General features: G+C 38.1%; 1 protein-coding gene across 1 annotated transcript in view; it reads right to left on the bottom strand.

Moving 5' to 3' along the window:
* The window catches only part of LOC105103677 (leucine-rich repeat-containing protein 37A2), a 49,473-nt gene extending 30,163 nt beyond the window's left edge, over nt 1-19,310 (bottom strand). The window contains exons 1-4 of the mRNA XM_064494931.1: nt 19,270-19,310; nt 18,820-19,062; nt 14,824-14,895; nt 530-601 (exon numbers count right to left, since the gene is read on the bottom strand). Of these exons, the coding sequence (XP_064351001.1) occupies nt 530-601; nt 14,824-14,895; nt 18,820-19,062; nt 19,270-19,310 (428 nt within the window). The remainder of the gene's footprint in view (nt 1-529; nt 602-14,823; nt 14,896-18,819; nt 19,063-19,269) is intronic.
* Between the last annotated feature and the right edge of the window lie 98 nt (nt 19,311-19,408).

The following is a 19,408-nucleotide window of genomic DNA, read 5'->3' as shown; positions in this document are numbered from 1 at the left end:
ACAGGCATGATATAAACCCAAAGACAAAAATTCCACACTTAAAAATAAAATTAATGTGACTATTTCAATTCTGACTTCTAACTTGTCATAGACAGTAATTCCAGGTAGCTCGTATTGAAGAAATTTAAATTTATTTGCATCATTAAATTAATGACCTTGGTGCTGAAAAGTACAATCTTTTTTTATTTTTTAACTATTATCCTACCTCTCATTCTCAATTGCATCTGGCTCTCTTGATTACACTTTTTTTTTTTTTAAACAATGTACACCTTATTCCTTTTTGCTTTCTGGGATAAATCATATTTTTACATGCTTCATCTCTATATGTGTTCTTCAACACTGTTTTCTTCCTCTGCTGGCTGTCTTAGCTGTATACTTTCTTTCTTAATCCTTTTCTTTGCCAATAACTTACCTCAATAACCCAGTTAAAATTTAAATTATGACTTTTTAGCCAAAACCCTCAATCTTTGATGAAAGTAAAAAGGAGCAGAAATCAACTCAAGAGCCGTAAGACTGTTGAAATACTTACAAATATCTTAATGCTGGCAATTTTAAAAGATAAGGATCTTCAACTGTTGTCAAAGGATTATGACTGAGAATTCTGAAAAATGGAATGGCATTAAAATTATCTACATTTACAATAATGTCCATGAAAGTTTATATTCATTTTTTTGGTATGGAAGTTGAAGGTAAAAAAAAAAAATCATTTTCTGAATTTACCTATAAATCACCCTTATAATTTGTAAAGCACTCTTCGCTTGGGAACTACCCAGGCATCTAGATGATAAAGTGGCGAACAAAAAGAGAAAAAAATAGGGGGGAAAAGTGGATAGCAAAGAAAAAAATACACCAAAGAAATTTTAGGTCAAAAACCCTAGAAGGGACAATGCTGGTAGGAAGCCCCTCCTCTGTAAGAAATACTATTTCTAGTGTCCTCCATAATTCAAGGCATTTTTCTTTCATCTCTAGAAATTTTTTTAAATTACATGTTTTAAACTACCCAGTTAAAGACAAAAGTAGGAACAATCCCTTGGTTCTGGAGCTGAAGAAGAGAAAAATAGAAGAGGAACTGGGGAGACCCACACTCCCATTGCACACTCCCATATGTGTTCCTCTGTCACAGCCTTTGCTACCGTGTGTGGGGTCACCTGCTTTCTTGTCAGTCTCCTGGATTGTAAGCTCCATGAGAGCAGGGACTACACTTTATTGTCATTGTCATCTCTGTGCCTGACACAGTGCCTAATATTTACTATCTACTTAATAAATGTTTGTTGAATAAATAACATTTTGTTTATATATCAGCAAAGTGATAAATTCATTTTCTGGAACAATTTTTTATTTCAAAATGCTGGAATAGATTTTCTTCTCAACTCTTTAGAACAAACAAGCAAAAGAAAAAAAAATTTAAAAACCCATAAGAAACAGGAATGGAAGAATGAAAAGAAAATCTGCCTTTAGGTTAATTAACTCTACTAAAGAATCATTAGTGTACTTTTGCAGATTATAAACATAAACACAACTAACACCTTTTGGATTGCCAGGTATCTATGGTCCACACTTAATATTTAATCCTCACAGTAACCTTATGTGATAGGTATTATTATTACCCCATTTTACAAATGAGGAAACCAAGGCACAGAGAAGTTATATAACTTGTCCTAAGTCATCAAGCTAGAAAGAAGCAGAGCTGGGATCTGAACTCAATTCTGACTCCAAAGCCTGTGTTTAACCTGTATTTAGAAAGGAGGGGGTGGAGTGTGTTTAAAATAACTATTACTTTAACCTTATTTTGAGGGCACTAAATATAGAAATACCTTTTCAAATTTCATCTCCGCATCTGAGAGAGCCTCTATGAGAATTACATTTTCTCTTTTATTTCTTTTCTCCCATGATTAAATATTTAATTAGCTTATGGTCATTGAGGCTTTAGAGTTTTGGTTTTTTTTTTTTTTTTTTTTTTTACAGATTTTAAACCATGTTGCAGGCTGATCAGTAAAAATGGTGGAGTGAGGACATCTGAAAATTCATCCCTTCAAAAAAGCAACAAGAAAAACTGGCAAAAATGGTCAGAATCAACTTTCTCATAACTCTGGAAATTTAACCAATGTGCTTGTAGCAATCTGGGGAGCAATTTATTTAAGAAAAACAAATTAATTTCTGTAAGAACAGTGAGACCTGTATTGCTTTAACTTGTCCTAGACCTTTGCTCTCCATGCCAGTGGTAGCCTTGAAAAATAGCCCACATCCTAATAACCAAAAACTTCCCCAACTTGGGAATGGAAACAGTCACCCATATCCAGGAAGTGCAGAGAGTTCTACACAGGATCAACCCAAAGAGGAACACACCAAATCACACGGTAATCAAAGTGACAAAAATTAAGGGTAAGGAGAAAATATTAAAATTAGCAGTACCAGTACCTCCTCTGAGAATGAATGAATGAATAAACAAACAAACAAATAAATAAATAAAATTACCTCCCACCACCAAAACAAAACAAAGTTTAAAATGATGCTTTATTAATTAATAGCTCTTGACTCATTTTTGAGGTGGACTTCAGATTCAAAATAGACTCTAGAACACCTCTAATTTGTTCACCTGTTGTTTGTCAATAACATAGAGGTTTCATTCAAGAAACCTACTGAGTTATAATTACCTGAAACCCAGTGATGAATCAAGATTTTGTGGGGCTTGAACCTCATCTACTTTGGAAAAATCCTACCTAATAAAAGCATGAAAAGTTATGAACACAAAAATTGCTAGGACCCCTCCCAAGACCTTGGAAGGGACCTAGGCAAGTGGGGAGCCCTGCAGCTTCAGCTTCATTTAATTCATGATAAATCCACCTCAGCTGGAGCCCTTTTCAAGACTTATTTAATGCAGGGGAAAATATTATTTTAACTTATAACCACCTCAGTAATGTCTCATTATAGGCAATGAAATGACAACTCAAGGGGTTGCACCTTCTAGACTTTCTAGATTTGGCACAAAACAAAGGAGGAGCCCAGCCCATGATACACACTTACTGTATTCTCACAATCTTTTGAAAGTAACTATGAATGAATTTTAGGAAACAGTATTAATTAATTTCCAATACCAGCTCTGATTCTTTCATTAACTTTTTCTGCCATTTAAGATGAACACAGAAATTCAAGAGGAACAGGTCGGTGCCTCTTCCATGACCATCTTTTCTAACTCACCACCCATTTTCTACTTGGTTGCCCCCCTACCTTGTTACCCTGCAGCAGAGATGCTAGCATGGCTCTCATAAGTTTTCCTATCAACTTTCTTCCAGCATGAAAGTTTCTTGGGGACAAAGTCTTTAGCCTATTCTTCTTTGTGACCCCAGTACTCAGTGCGGTGCAGACACACAGTGTGCATGGCACTCAGTGAACATTTTTGAATAAATTCATTATTTTTTATCAACTGTGATTCCACAATTCCCCCCCCCGTGTCGCCTACATAACCATAATGAAACTCAGATTCTTATAGGAGACTCTCCGTGTTATAAAATGTTTAGAAAAGGTCACGAGTTTAAGACATGGCAATGATGCCACTAAAACCTCTTGGCGGAGGGACCTAATGAGCCCACTCTTCTGGTGTACTGGCAAAAGAAAAACTGACCCTCCATTCTCTTTCCACAAGTTAGGCACCAGCAAACTAATGAAGGGGGGAGGGAGGCTGCCACAGGTGGGCATCTGCAGAACTGTTAGTCCAGCTCCAGACACACCCTCGACACCTTCATTAGCCCAAAGTGAACTGTGGGAAACTGGATTTCTGAACCACAAGACAAATAGGAGAGTCTTTTCCAAAGCCTGATTTAGAGGAGGTTCTTCACCTTGAGTCTAAAATCCCCTTCAGGCCACTGAACTTACCCACTGTGATCTGCTTGTGACATGGAGAAACCACAGAATTTTCAAGATTCTGAAAAACCCACACTTCTTATTAGTGGTAGTCAGCAAAGAAAGTATAGAGAATTAGGCTATAGCAATGTATTTTGTTTATATTTTTCACACTACAGCTTAGCAAAAACATCCATGCCTCAAAGGTTCCTATTGGCCACAGATAATTCACTTCAGACATGTATACATTTTGAAAAATAATGTTTTGGATGGTTGGGGAGAGAGGTGCCCAGTGGTGGGTGTTCAGGAATTCTTTCTGCTTTACCATTTAAAAGAAGCTAATAGTCGAGGAAGCACCCATACCTATTGCTCCCTGAAGAATTTGGGGCTAAACTTAGTTCTTTGCAGCTCTGTGCTGCATAGATTTTAAGCAGTTAGGAATTCTGCACATGAGCAGGAATTAAATTCAAAAGTGGAATTTCAAGTACCATTTGCATATTGGAGCAACAACAATGGGATTCCATGACAATGCTAATTTGAGTGTTTCTGTTGGGTGCCTTTTATTTTATTGCTCGTGCCAAACATCAGTACTAGGGAGAGCAAAGTATTCCATATATGAGTTAGACAAGTCTCATGGCCTCTTTGTACCTTAGTTTTCCCATCAAAAAAAAAAAAAAATGGATCTCAAGACATACTTCCTGGAATTCATAGTGAGCTCACACCCAGCTAACCAATTACCAATAACAAAAACACACAGCTTTTTTACTTTTATTCATCTTCTATTTCACTTACACCTTGTGTAAAAGCTCCATTCTATGCCATGCCCGGAACGTTCCAAATCTCAGGTCTATGATTAAATTGGAACTAAGGTTTCTACAAAAAAAAAAAAAAAAAAAAAAAAAAAAGACACAAGCAAAAGAAGAAAAAATATTCTATCAGAACATTATCCTTTAGCAGTAATTCCAACTTATATATGATGAAACATAACTTCATTATCCCTTCCATACACTAAAGAAATCTCACTGTGGAAAACAGCTGCTTATGATTAATATTTTCATGATTATATGTATGGTGCATTAGATACAAAACAGTAAATCCTCAATAAATATTTGCGATAAGTGATCCTTATTTCTGTAGCAAAGGGCAGTACTACTGACATTTTGGGCCGGACAACACTTTGTTGTGGGAGGCTGTCTAGTACCTTGTAGGGGGTTTAGCAGCATCTCTGGCCTCTGTCCACCAGATGGCAGCAGCATATCTATAGTTCCGATAACCCAAAATGTGTCCAGACATTGCCAAATATCATCTGAGTGCAAATCTTTGCTAGAGACAAAAAGGATTAGCTACATAATTCTAGTAGCTTTCTACACTAAAATTTTAATGTTTCAAAATGAGTAGCAAATTAATTTTATAAAAAAATTAAGTTTTATAAAAATTCCAAACATAATGAAGTTATATTTGTAACTTACACAAACTCCAAAAAAGTTAGTGGTTCAAATGTACCGCTTTCAATAAATTGTATTTTATTGCAGGATAAATCTCTAGGAAAAGGGAAAGGAAAATATTGCCTCAATTAGCTACTAGATATCTAATTAGTAGGAATAATTAGTAGAGGTTAGAATAATAATAACAAATAAGTAGCTTCTATAGAAACTCTAAACCTTATGAATTGTTATTTAAACCTTCCAAAGCCCCTAACCCTGCCCTCGCCTGTCTTAAGAGTCTCACTTTCATTATGTTCACTAACAAAACATACACCTGTATGGATCTTGGTAGATGTTGGAGGTAATCTTTCCTCAGAGCAGAAGAATTCATTAGATAACCTTTCATAGTCCAACAAATTCTGGATGATAAACTCAAAGTTTTTAACCTCCATATAGAATTATAATGTTTAATGTGAAAATGAATACTCTATTTACACACCTCCCAGTTTAATTCTGTTTTTCTATGCCAATTCAATACCAGAAGAAATAAAAGATAGCCTTTCATATGACTTGAAAGGAATTGCTCCTCTTATTAATGTGTAACTTGAACTAATTCAGTGTTACACCAAAATATTGACTTTTATTTGAAACACCTGCTCTTGACTATAGCTGGCTATCTTATGTCCACTGATCCTTAGCCTCCCCTTTCTCCTGGGTGGGTGCAACTGTCTTCTGACTGGTGTTTGCACCTCTAGTCTCTTCCTTTCTCAGCCATCCTGTACAGTCACCAGATTAACTCTCCAGATGTGGTTCTCAAATACCAGCATCACTTGTGAACTTACTGAAGAAATGCTCAGCTCTACTCTGGACCAACTGAATCAGCGACTGTGGGGCACAACTTGTGCCTTAACAAGCCCTCCAAGTGACTGATTCTGCTGCAGGCTTGAGTCTGTCCGACAGCACTGCTGTGGGAATGGGGCAGCCTGGCGTGTTACCCTCAGCGTGGCCTTCAAAGCCCTAGATGATCTGGTCCTAATCTCCTACTCTTCCTACTTGTACTCTGCAGGTTCTCAAAGCATGTTTCCTGTGTTTTGCCTCTCTCCTACCTTCTTTTTGCAAATTCATTCTTCCCAAGATGTCTGCCTGATAACATACAATGGTCCTTTAAAGTCCTGTTCAAACAGCACTGCTCTATCATTTTCCCTGATCCAGTTTGAAGCCTTTCTTTCCTCTTCTGAGCTCCAAAACCAACTTAGAGCTCTCATTGCCCCCTCCTCTTTTTTTTCTTATGTAGCTATTCTCGCAGCCCATTTCCTCTGAGTATAAACTCCTTAAATGTATGGACTAGATCTGCTCATGCACATTGTCTATCATGTTTAAAGCCAATGCATTGACATAAAGCAAAGTCAGATAGTTTTAAAAATAAACAATTAGCTGGGGAGTGAACAGGAGGAAAATGACTGTTTTAGAAGAAACATAGGTCTATTACTTCACAGCTCCCTTTTCTATGCCTCTACAGCACTTTGCCAGCCACTCAGTGCTTGTTCATTATGGTCTGAGCTTACGTTTATTTTCCCTGTGAGATCAGGAGTTGCTAGAAGGAACTCTGTCTTACCCATCTTTGTGTTTACAACACTAGGCACAGTGCTCAGCTTAATCTTTTTTACTGACTGGCATTTTTTAAAATGAGTGAGAATAACTTGTGCAAACATGAAATAATCAGCTAAGAAAGTATTTCATAGTAGAAGTAATTAATGGCCTAATCCACTAAGCAATTATCTCATTTAATTTTCTCCAAACTGTGTTTCTAAGATTTGGAGCCCAGATGACAGAGGGACCCAAGAAGACTAATACAAAAGTGGTTGCCCCTTAAGGTTTGGATGGTTTGATAGTTAAAAGGACTATTTTTAGGGTCATGTGAGGCTCCTTATGCCCACTTCCCTTAGCCTTCTATATTTGCAAGAAGAATCTCATTGCTAAAGAGCATCATTATTAGCTTAGTAAGGATTAATGACATACACAGCTCTGGATGCCACGGACAAAAGATAAAAACTGATCTTTTATAGCAGAGAACACAGTATCTCCTTATCTCTAAATAAACAAAAATATTATGCAAGCATTTCTTTCCTTGTATAACAAGGCTGAAGAATTTTTTATTTTGTAACTAGTGAAGTTAAGGGCATTTCTAATATGCTTATTTCATGTAAATATTTATAACTATACCACCTTAACCATCATCTTAAACATTTTTAACATTGGTATCACAATTCCTGCATTGAATCCTTAATACCAGTCTGTTCTCTTGGTAACTTGATATGTTCTGGACAGTATTGTTTACATAATTCATCTGCTTAAATATTTAATATTTAAATGTTAATTTAGTTTAAATTTAAATTATGAGTTAATGGCATTCATATTAATGTGAGTGTTCTATATTTTCTTGTCCTGTAGGTGATAATTTGAGCTTAACTTTAATTCCTCTCATTCTACTAAACCACCTTTTTCACACCTTTTCTGTGAAGGCCACACAGTGAGTACGTGAGGCTGTGCAGGCCACACACAGTCTCTGTCGTGTGTTTTCCTTTGTTTTTTCCTCTTTTTTTTTTTCACTTATAGCCCTTTAAACATCATTCTTATCTTGTGTGCTGTATAATATGAATCATAGGCTGGATTTGATCCAAGGGCCATAAGCTAAATATAAGTGGATGATGGTGTATGAACACTTACATAATAAGGTTCATATGGGTGTCTGTAACTGCTCAGACCTCATTACCACTTTTCCTCTACAACTTAAAGGTGTTTTTCTATCTATATTTTGTCTATACAAATTTAAAAATTAAAAATGAATAGGAGATATTTGATGCTAGAGATGGGCTGGGGCCCTACACAGACTTAAAGAATGATGGGATTTTATTGCTGGAAAAAATTGTAGAGATTATCTAACTTGAACCCCTTAACTACTTTATAGATAACAGAACTAAGAACTCATAAATAAATGACTAACTAATTAACTTACAAATACTGGAGGGATGGCAAGCCTTTAAATGAATCCTTATGTAACTCAGTCAAAGAATTGTCTCTGAGAATTCTGAAAAATGAAAAGGTTATTTTTGGGTCAAAATGCAAAACAACTACAATTATTTACTACATAGGACTAACTCCTATGTGTAAGGGAAATGTGGGTAATGGTGCCATCTGAATACCATAATTCTTATTTAATTTAGAGATGGTGATCTCTGCTCTGTTTTCATTTAATCAATTCTTCTCATGACTTTGTGTCCATCTCTCTCCTTCTCACACACACACACAGACACGCACACCACTATCCGCTCTTCCTCACCAAATCAGATCACACATTCTTGGTTAGATCCCAACTCTGGGCAGCACTAATGCTGCAGAGCTGCCATGCCTTCCTCTTTTCCCAAACCTTATCTGCAAGTCACAGACAGAACTGTATTAGGGCTGAAAATGAAGCCACTTGATTTTCTTCCCCATTAACATTTTTTTTTGAAAATTAAAATGTACATAAAATGTACGTAATTGTTCACTTTAATAATTAGAAAATAAATCCCCATGTAACATCATTCACATCAAGAAGGAAAACGGCCAGCATCCCCACTGCCCCCGCTGTGCTCCTTTCCAATTACAACCCTCTTCCTAGAGGGAACCACTAACCTGATTTTAATACTAATTTCCTTGCTTTCTAAATGTAGTTTTGCCTTTTATACATCATCCATAAACAACACAATTTAGTCTTGCTTCTTGAACTTTATATAAGTGGAATCATATATGTATTGTTCTCTACATTCTTTCATTCAACAATATTTTGTAAATTTATTTTATTTTTGCATGTAGTGTTGCATGTCTCACTACATGTGGCTTCTACATACTTGACAGTGGCTAATGTGACTGAGTTGAATTCTAATTTAATTAAGTTAAATTATTTTTTAAAATTAAAATTAAAAAACTGACACTCAAGGTAATTATTGGAAAATGTTAAGTATGTTTGCAACAATTTGTGTGTGTGATACTACTTTTCAACTGTAATTTTTATGAAATCTAAACACAGATAAACTTTAGCAACCAAGTTGAGATTTCAAAGAGTTAATATGGACAAAAACCAATGTAGACTCTCATTAATTTTTATACTGATTACATGTAGATATGACAATACTTCAGATATTTTTGAAGACTTAATACAAAAAGATGTAGAATATCTTATCAATAATATATATAATGATTACATGTTGAAATGATAATATTTGGAATATAAGGGTTAAATAAAATACATTAACATTTATTTCATTTGTTTCTTTTTACTTTTAAGTGGCTACCAGAAATTGTAAGATTAATTCTGTGGCCTGCATTACCTTTCTGATGGAGTGTATGACTTCCAAGTGTGGAACTAACCACACTTTATTAATTCAACTACTGGTGGATACTGAGATTTTCCTAGTTTTTAATTACTAAAAAGAATGCTGCTTTGAACAGTCTTGTATTGTATCCTGATACATATTTGGCTGAGTTTTCTCTAGGATGTAACAGGGATACAAAATTGTATTCTGAAGAAGTTGTGCTATTTCAAGTTGGCAGACTGAAACATGTCAAGCCTCTACTCCTTCAACTTCTACCAAAATCCCTAAGAATGATAGAAAAGATATAATTTAAAAACTATAACCTTAGCTCAAAGCGAGCAGCTCTACAAATGCTCCCCAATCAGAAATGTCCTGTAGCTACCTACAGGGTGATTATTTGGGATAGGGTGGTAGGCGCAACCTGTAGCACATCAACCCTGCATCTTTGTTCCTTGACCCAGGCCGCAAAAAAAAAAAAAAAAAATAGATTCTTCCTCCAGGTCAGAGAAACTGGTGTTAGAAAAAAGGCAAAGTCCCAGAACCCTGGAGGAAGGGTATGCACTCCCTGACGAGCCAGCAGTAGGTACCTTCCACTTCTTGCTTATTCTCAGGAGAACCCACTGGGAGTAACAAGCCTCAGCAGCTCACTTCACCTCTCCCATAAAGCTGGAACAGAAGCAGCAGAATCTCAACTACAAAGATGAACTGTACTCAGAAACGACCAAACAATGGGGAAAAGCCAACTCTGCTAAGGACAGAAAACAAAAACAAACATAAGAGCATATAGCCCACTAATCAGGGTTAACAAACACAAGAGGACTTTAGAACAGCACAGTTAGTATCCCCAGGCAGATGTAAACAGACAGTGCATCAGCTGAAAAGAATCAACTCAAGAATATACAAATGAAAAGTTAGCATTAATTTAAAAAAAAAAACTCAGTAAATGAGCAGCAGAAATAATAGCTAAAGAATAAATTAGAAAACTGAGAGATCCAGCCAATGATTTCTCCAGAATGCAGAATGAAGGGAGCAGGAATGACTCACAGTCATGCCTCACACCTGGGTCTGCCCAAGGACTGCTAAGGCCTTTGCTTTTGCCTAGTCTCACAATAAACACTAGGAACACGCTGCAGGGAAGAGGAGGTGCTATTTTGCACCAGTTTCCTTCTTTTCTTTTCTTTCTTTCTTTTCTTTTTTTTTTTTTTTTCCACCCATTTCTTAAACCTGCTAAGCAGGAAGGCCCATAACCAGTGCCTCCAAGAGTTGGAGGGAGGGAGCAGTAGGGAGCCAGTGCACAAGAAACTCTGTGAGATGGCAAAGGTAACTTTCTCTTGCCTCCAAGAATCCCCTTGCAGGAAGTATTAACAGTTATACATCCTTCAGGAGCCTTGGGGATTTGAGTACATGCTATGTTGCCCTGTGAAACTATTTCCACTGAGTTCTGCATTTAAAATGTTCTGTTTCTTTCTCACAGTGTCTTTTGGTCACATTTATATTAATTCCACCTCATAGCTTAATTCCATCTCATAGATTATTTACTCACAGCTTATGAGAATTAACATGTTACTATCTGGAAACTCTGTGGCTGAAATCAAGGGCAGTTCTCAGTTATAAGGTGGCTCATATTATACAGGATATAGTTCCAAGCATTTTCAAAAGATCACTAAAACAGACACACAAAAAACATAAATTCCCACAAAGAACTCTTGGAGCCCTGAGAATGCTTCAGAGACCCTGACCTCCATTTGGAATTGACCATGTTAGAAGGAACAGCAGTGATGGTCAGAATATATGTGAATGGTCAACAGGTGGTGTTATGACTGATTCTTTTCTCACCTCTGTTAAGTAGTTAAGTTTCATATTTCCATGGAAATGATCCAGAAAGAAAAAATATCAGTATGTCCAATGACATTTATAGTAACCCTTTTCATAAGTTAAAAAGTTGGAAAAAAACTCTACTTCCCTACATCACATAACAAAACTGTATGTGAACACCATAGATGACATACAAAGGTCATAGGAAACAATAATACATGAAAAAAACAAGACAAAAATGAAACTTGTATATACTAATTATAATTTTAAACATTGACAAGGACTCAGTAAGACAACAGAGACAGGGCTGACCTTTAACTGTTGATGGCAGTGTCTTCTCTGATTGGCTGATGGCCATGTCAGACTGTCTAAAATCTGAATATCATAGAAGGATGGGGAGTAACCAAAGAGTATGTCTTTTAAATTAATGGGGTTTCTTTGTGTCAAGCTGTTTGGATGATAGGATAGTAAAATTTTTAAAAATAACAACAGTACATTCAATCTAGAAGTAAAGTTTAGAGAATGAGTCAGTCACCAAAAAATTACCCCAAAAAGGAGCTTCAAATAAGGAACTAATGGAAATAAAATATATTGATCTGTAGAACTCCAAATATTCATTTTCACTGAAGCAAAAAATTTAAAATTATAGGGAATCAGAGTTAAAGCCAGATCTAAAACTTTCTCACATCAGGAAAATACCAAAACCAGGCATGAACTAACATTTAAGAAACATCCATGTTTAACTTCTGGCCAGGGTTATGGTCTAAGGCAACCTTCTGAATTTCACATTCATTCTTGATGTTATATTTTTGACAATTATCCTTATCTCCATCTCTGTAACTTCTAGGAAATTGAGAGGGGTCAAGTTTGTTTGTGTGACTTAATGTATAATGCAAACAGTAGGCAATTCTGAAAGTGACTTACTCTCCTTCCTCTCCTTTCTTTCTCTCTAAAGCACTTATCAATAGTTAATACTATATCTATCTATTATATTTATATATTTATTTTTATGCATTTTTAACCCCCTGAGAACTGGGCTATTTGGTATCTTTCATTCTTGGGCCTGTATCCCTGGCTTGTAAAACAGTCCCTGGCACACCATGGATACTCCATAAACATTTGTTTGATGAATTCAGGAAGTGACAGGTTATCAACTATCAGGTATTTTATTTAAAACAAATCTTCCATTTATTATCTATTTATCAGTATAGCTTTACAGAAACGTCTTTCTTCACCCTTACATTTGTGACTCAATCTTTCGAGACAAGAATCCTTTGAGAATTTCATAAAAACAATGGTCCTTTTCCCTAGAAACCTGCACTTTCTTGAATACATGCAAAAATGTGCATGCAATTTCCATTTGTGGATCATCCTTTTAGGGCAGAGGTCTGTGAACAGAGTGGACCAAATTCAGAGGCCCAAACTTAGAAGGGAAATAAAATTACATCTACATTTTCACAAATCTCTAATTAAAATTAGCAATTCCTTCCGTTATGAATGCAGGCAATTAGCAGTACAGTTAATTTGGTTCCCAACGGAAGTCACAAATCACTTCGTATCACATATTTGTTGCAGATATCTCAAAATATCATTTATTCTCATCACTATCTTGGAGTTATAATAGTTATTAGGTTTACCATTATTCTTGTTATTTAATGTGTTAAGAGAAGCATTTTTATTACTATATCACTAATTTTAAAAATATTCTGAAAATGATTTCAGTGTAATTGGTTTCTTCTATTTTTCTATATATATTAATTTATTTTACACTTAATAACATTATGCTAAGTACAAAAGGTTCTGCAGATCGCCAAAGAGATATATGTGGTGGGGGTGGGAGAATAATAAATTCTGCTCTCAGGAACCATTGACCCTAAATTAGGAAACTTTGCTTATAAGGTATAAAACTCAAGTTGACTTAGAATTCTTCAAACCTTACCAGGTTCATGTAACAGTGTATCAACTTGGAAACACATGCTTTATAAAAATCCATTTCTTAATTTCAATTTTTTTTAAATATGTAATATATATTCACATGGCTCAAAATCCCAAAGGCATATAGTACACAATCCAAAGTTTTCTCCTTACCTCTGTCTCTCAGTCTACCATTCCCTTTTCCTCCCCAGAGAAAACTAATATTATCTTTTTCCTTTGCCAAATGACTTTCATTTTTCTTATAAGCTTGGGAAATAAAATCTCCAAGTCAGATACTATCATGAGAAATATAAATCACATATAGTACTTAAGAAATCTATTTAAAAAAAATAAAAACTTCCTGGTTCTAGCATTTTTTCCTTATCAGTAACATATCAGAATAAAGAGGCATCTCTTTAAGGGTAGCCATAATCCCTATTGTTAATTACTATGACTGTTATGTCTTTTATTATTAATTTAAAAGTCATATTTATGATTTGTCTATTCAAGTTGAACAAATAACACAAACTGCCATGAAAAATGCCAGTTAATTGCTTTGAAGGTAATTTTTTCCTAAAATCACTTATGTATCTAACCTGACTTATCTACAAATCAATTAAAAAAAAAACAAAAAAAATGGGTAAAGGACAGACAACTCAGAGATGAAATGCAATTTTTCAGCAAACAAAGGCTTTCAGGGAGTGCTGACTGGAGTATAAACTGGCACAACTTGTTTGAGGGCAATTAAAAGTTTGTATCTACATAGCCTTCACCCCAACAATTCCATTTCTAGGTATCTAGTCTACAGAAATACCTGACAGGTTCACTAAGATGCATGTACAAGAATGTTCATTGCAGCAATGTTTGTAACAAGAAAACTGGACATAATCTAAACACCTTTCAATAGGGGCATTATGAAACTGATGCGTCCATACTATGGAATATTATGCAGGAGTTTAAATGAATGGGGCAACCTTCTATGTACTGGGAAGGAAAGAAATCTAAGAAGTTATCATGAAGTTAAAGAATCAAGTTTCAGGATGTTATCATTTATATAAAAAAGGATAAGAAAATCACACAACAAACTTATTTTGTTATCTGTAAATATGTATGTAGTCAAATACGTGGAAAAGAGTCTGGAAGGACTGCTTTACTAAACTCAAAATTGTGCGGGTGGGGGATTAAGGCACAAGGAGGGTTTTCACTACACCTGTTATTTCATATTTATATATTGAGAATATAATCATGTACTACTGGTATAATGGAAAATAAGTTTAAACTGGTTCTTGCTTTTTTGAATGAGGACCTGCCAAGTTTAATTTTTTAAATAAACAGAATTTCAATCAATAGGTTGGTTTGGAATATGAAGGGGCAAATACCTTTTAACACAGCTGCTGACCTCGGAATTCTGGACCAAGTAGAATCTGACCAGGCAGTTAGTGTTTTGTATGCATATTTGGAGAGAATATACTCACAGTTTCTCAGTCAGGCGGTATGGCTTCCATGTATTTTCATCAATGTAAGAAATAGAGTTTCCTTGGAAATCTCTGTGAAGAAATACAGTTCATATCCTTAAGTAGGTAGGAATGAGAATGAGCAGAGTAAGTGAGAGAACCACGGCAACCTTGTGGGGAATACTCAATGCAGAAAAGACCAGCTTTCTAACTCCCACAGCTTCTCAGCTTCCCAGTGGGCACAATTAATAAAGATATAATGTGAGGCCACTGGCACAAACAATGAGGCATCTCCTCAGAACCTGAACTTCCTATCTGTCCGGTTTCTTGGTATATAATGCCAATTATTTTGAATGTAAGTTTTTTTTTTCTCCCCAAATCACTTATGTGTCTAAAATGACTCCTGCAAATCAGTGATAAAAATGGCAAAAATGTATCATTATCAGCAAATAAAGAAATCTTATGCCAGGTAACACCAAAGCTTTGGCTCAGTGCCCTCTAAATCTCTCCAGGTATTGGAAGGATAGGGGCAATTAGAAATTAGAGACTAATATGGAAATATCTCTCAGACATATTGCATAAGGAAAAGCACAGATCACTGAGCAAGGAGTAAAGTTATTACCTCATTAGGGGAAAAAAGGCAAAGGAAAGAGCCTGGAAGGAAGGACACACATCTAAATAGTAACATAGTTATCTTATGGGTGGGAGGGAGGGTGGGGAGAGAATGTCACATTTTATTCTGTATACTTCTATGACATTTTCTTTTAAATAGTGAGAATGTATTCATGAATTACACATGTTTAAAAGAAGCTGTTAAGTGCTTGAGGTTCAGTTTCAACCACTAACTGTGGATGGCTTTGAACCCTTACCTTTAGCTTTGTCCTCTTCCCTCAGCAACAACTATTCAGTTTATATGCACATGTTTCAAGGGGATCAGAAATAAGTCAAAACAGATACCTGTCTGCTCACCTGCCTAGGGGACATTTCCACTCAAACAGAAGCCTTCTGGTTGCTTTATGTTCGTCAGTAAAACTGAACTCATTTCCCTCAAACTGGTTCTCCTTCCCAACTGTATTTCCACCTGTTGTACCACCATCATTCTCATCAACATATTTGACTTTTCTCTTTCCTGTACACCTCATCCCTCAACTCTAGGCAGTTACTAAATCTTGTCGGTTTTCCCTTTGTCGTGCTCTCAGGATTTCCCTTCTACTCCTGTCACAACCATGCTAATTCAGCCCATTCTCACTTTCCTCCTAGATTTTGCTACAGCATTCTATTTGGTCTCCCTGAATCAAAATTCCCTCTCTAGATCACACTACATATGGAATCTAAAATAAACTTCTTGTTTTAATCATTTATCTCTTTTCCTTGAAAACTTTCAATGGCTCTCTGCATCTTATAGCATATTTTTCAAACCCCAATTTGTGATATTCAAGGTTTCTCATAAGCGAATCTTTCATTGCTGCCTAACCCAGTTCTTCGCAGATAGACTGATCTATTAAACCCTGATGATTCCTGCAGCCACACCTTTCCCTAGACTGTACTTCCTATTTTTATTCTAACAAAACACAGCCAGTCTTTAAGATCCTGTGAAAGTTTTAGCTTATCCATGCAGTTTCCCCTGACCTCCACACCCCAGTGATTCCAGGTTCTGGTTAATTATAGCATCTCTCTGTATCTCTTTTAATACTCAGTTACACATCATCTCCCTTTTAAGGCATAATCCCTTTCTTCCCACCTATCATTGTCATGTTCAGGAGACAATGCCATAATTCTGTGGCTCCTGCAGTACTTAGCCTTGGGTTGGGCATAAAATGGGTGCTACATATGGAAATCCAGGGGGCAAAGATGAGTTCTCTATACAACTGAGGGATCAAATAATAATAATGTCTAAAATTCAGATATATACTAGGCACCGATATAAGAGCTTTACATGTACTAACTCATCTAAATCTCACAATAATCCTATGAGATGGTGACTATGATAATCCCCATTTTCCAGATGAGGAAACTGAGTCAAAAAGCTAATAAATGGCAGACCTGGATTCACACCCAGGTAGTCTGACTCCAGAATCTCTACTCTTAACCACTTTGTTGTATTAACACCAATGAGATGGGGAGAGGGACATGTTGCTGTAATGAGGTTGGAGCAAAAATGGGAGAAGAGGTTAAGAACTTGAATAATGGAATAAAAAATGGAGAAGGAAAAAGAATAAGGGCAATTATAAGTAAAAGACTGGAGAAGAAGGAACAATAGTAAGAAGGTGAATGAAGATAAGAAATCGCTTCTAAGACAAACAAAAGGTAAAAACAGAAAGTCAATGTGAGCTGGGGAGATGAGGGAGACCCAGGAAGACCTCGAAGAAAGGCTGCCATGTCAGGCAGGAGGCAGAGAACAAATGAGGAAAAGCAATTCTTACAGGACAGTGAAGATGCCGTTGTAGCTGTCGGGCTCTGGCACGGGCACTGCCTGGAGCCTCTCCTCTGGGCTGAGACCAACGCAGGACAAGGTCTCATTACCACAGACACAGAGCTCACAGACATTTACACTTGTGGGAGCACTTTGTTCAGGGGGCTCAACTGCCTGGAACAGCCACACAGGCTGCCACACAAATAGGAGCCGCAGGACCCAAGAGCACAGCGGCGACATGATCCGCAGATGATTCAGGTACAGCGACCCAGGCCAGTGGGACACGGGCCAGGCACACCGAGCGGAAACCCAAAGCATTATGGGCAGCCTGGCTACCCGGGGGGTACCGTTAGCAACCGTGCACCCCTCCCCTGCCTCACACCTCACCCTTTATTTATGACACACCTTTAGTGACACCACCTTTATTAGGTCAGGGTGGACATGCAACCACAGTCAGGCTCTTTCCCAAGGCCCAAGCCATCCTTCCCCCAGCAAAGGTGACTCTTACCTCCTACCGGACCCTCTCTCCAACCCTGGCCTGGCCCCCAGCACAACAAGGCAGGATTTGGGCTGCAGACCAGAATGTCCCCAGACTCTCCAGACTTTCCCAAGGAAGTCACAGGGCCTGGCCTTCCGGGAAATGCAAAAGTGCTAGTCCAGTTCTGGCAATCTAAACTCCTCCTCCTCAAAGCTGAAATCTGAGACATTCTTCCTCCCCTTGGCCACATTGCTTCCAAGAAAAGTAGCTGACCTACAAAATGAGCACGAGTTAGGGCAGCAGGAAGGGAATACACCCTACAGGACCCCCAAGCAGGGACACTACTCTCCTGCCAGCACCATCAGGTTCCCTGGCCCAGCGGCTTTATCTCACTTTTTGCCTCTGAAATGGTTAACTTCTAGGAAATTGGAACTTACCCCTAAAATTCTATTGGTTCCCTGAGCTAACTCCTGACTGGTCCATTTATAGTACTTCATTTGCATGGAGCTCACTCCTGATTGGTTATTTCTCTCCCTCCTGATTGGTCCATTTCTACAAAGCTTGTTCCTAATTAATCAACTTTTGTTATACCTTATTTGCATACGATGTTGCAAAATGTAAACTGGCAGCCTATGAAAGCCTGTGTAAACCTACAGACGGGGTCCAGAGCTTGGAGTGTTAACTCCTCTGGACCTGCTAGCTTAATAAATCTGAATTCTCCAACTCTCCCAGTGCTGCTCGGTCTCCTGCCTGGATCCAGGTTGCTGTCACAACTGAGCTGTAACACCGAGCTGTCACACACTTTTCTGCAACAATCTCACCCTGCTCCTATTGTAATTCATGCTATGAAGCCAGCTACTTTGCACCCCTCACCTCCAATGGCAACAGACCTGTTCCACCCCACACCTAAACACCACAGCTGTCCCCAGTCACTCCCTACTCTGCACTCCCATCACTCCGCTACACTCCCACCTGCCACCACTAACCACTTGGCCCAGCGGAGCGCTGTAACTTTCCCCTTTACTCTGCCTCCACCATTCTCTTACTCATGCCCCATCACCATTACTCCGCACTCAGTGCCCCAACCCCTTGACCCCTGCAGTCCCAGGGCCCAGGCACTACTGACCGAACATGCCCAGGCCACGGGAGGCCGCGCCAGACGGGGGCATCAGGGGCCTGTGGGCTGAGTACATGGTCCGGCGGTGCTGGGGTGTGGGGGCCTGGCGGGGGCTCGTGCCTCCTCAGCGGGCGCAGCTGGGTGGAGGAGGGGAAGCTGGAGACCGTCGCCTCATGCCCCGCCAACCTTCGGGACGCCCCACGCGGTGGGGACGGGTCTCCGCCGGTAGCGCCTGCGCACAGCACCGCTTGCCTCCCACCACCCGGGGGGCGGATGTGAGAGGGGCTGGGCCAGCTTGGCGGAGGTGGGGCGACAGCGGTGCTCTGACCGCTCCTTCACCCCTCCCACTCCTGCCGGGTCTCCGCCTTTAGTTTCCCTGAGGCAGCCCCACAGCCTTGAATTTACTGCTTCTATTCAAGTGTATTTTTAGGGTAGAGTCAGTCCAAAGGGTGAGTTTACAGGATCAAGTGGTGCCGATGTTTTATAGCAGCTGGCTTCATTTTCAAACTCCCACAGAAGACTAGAGTACTAGGTAGTTACCACTAGCTACCCACAGAACTTTAAAAATTTAAACTTCCCAACTCTTTGTGGAATGTGA

This window comes from Camelus dromedarius, chromosome 16 (assembly GCF_036321535.1).
Source record: "Camelus dromedarius isolate mCamDro1 chromosome 16, mCamDro1.pat, whole genome shotgun sequence".
NCBI lineage: Eukaryota > Metazoa > Chordata > Mammalia > Artiodactyla > Camelidae > Camelus > Camelus dromedarius.
This window is presented reverse-complemented; position numbering and strand designations above follow the sequence as displayed.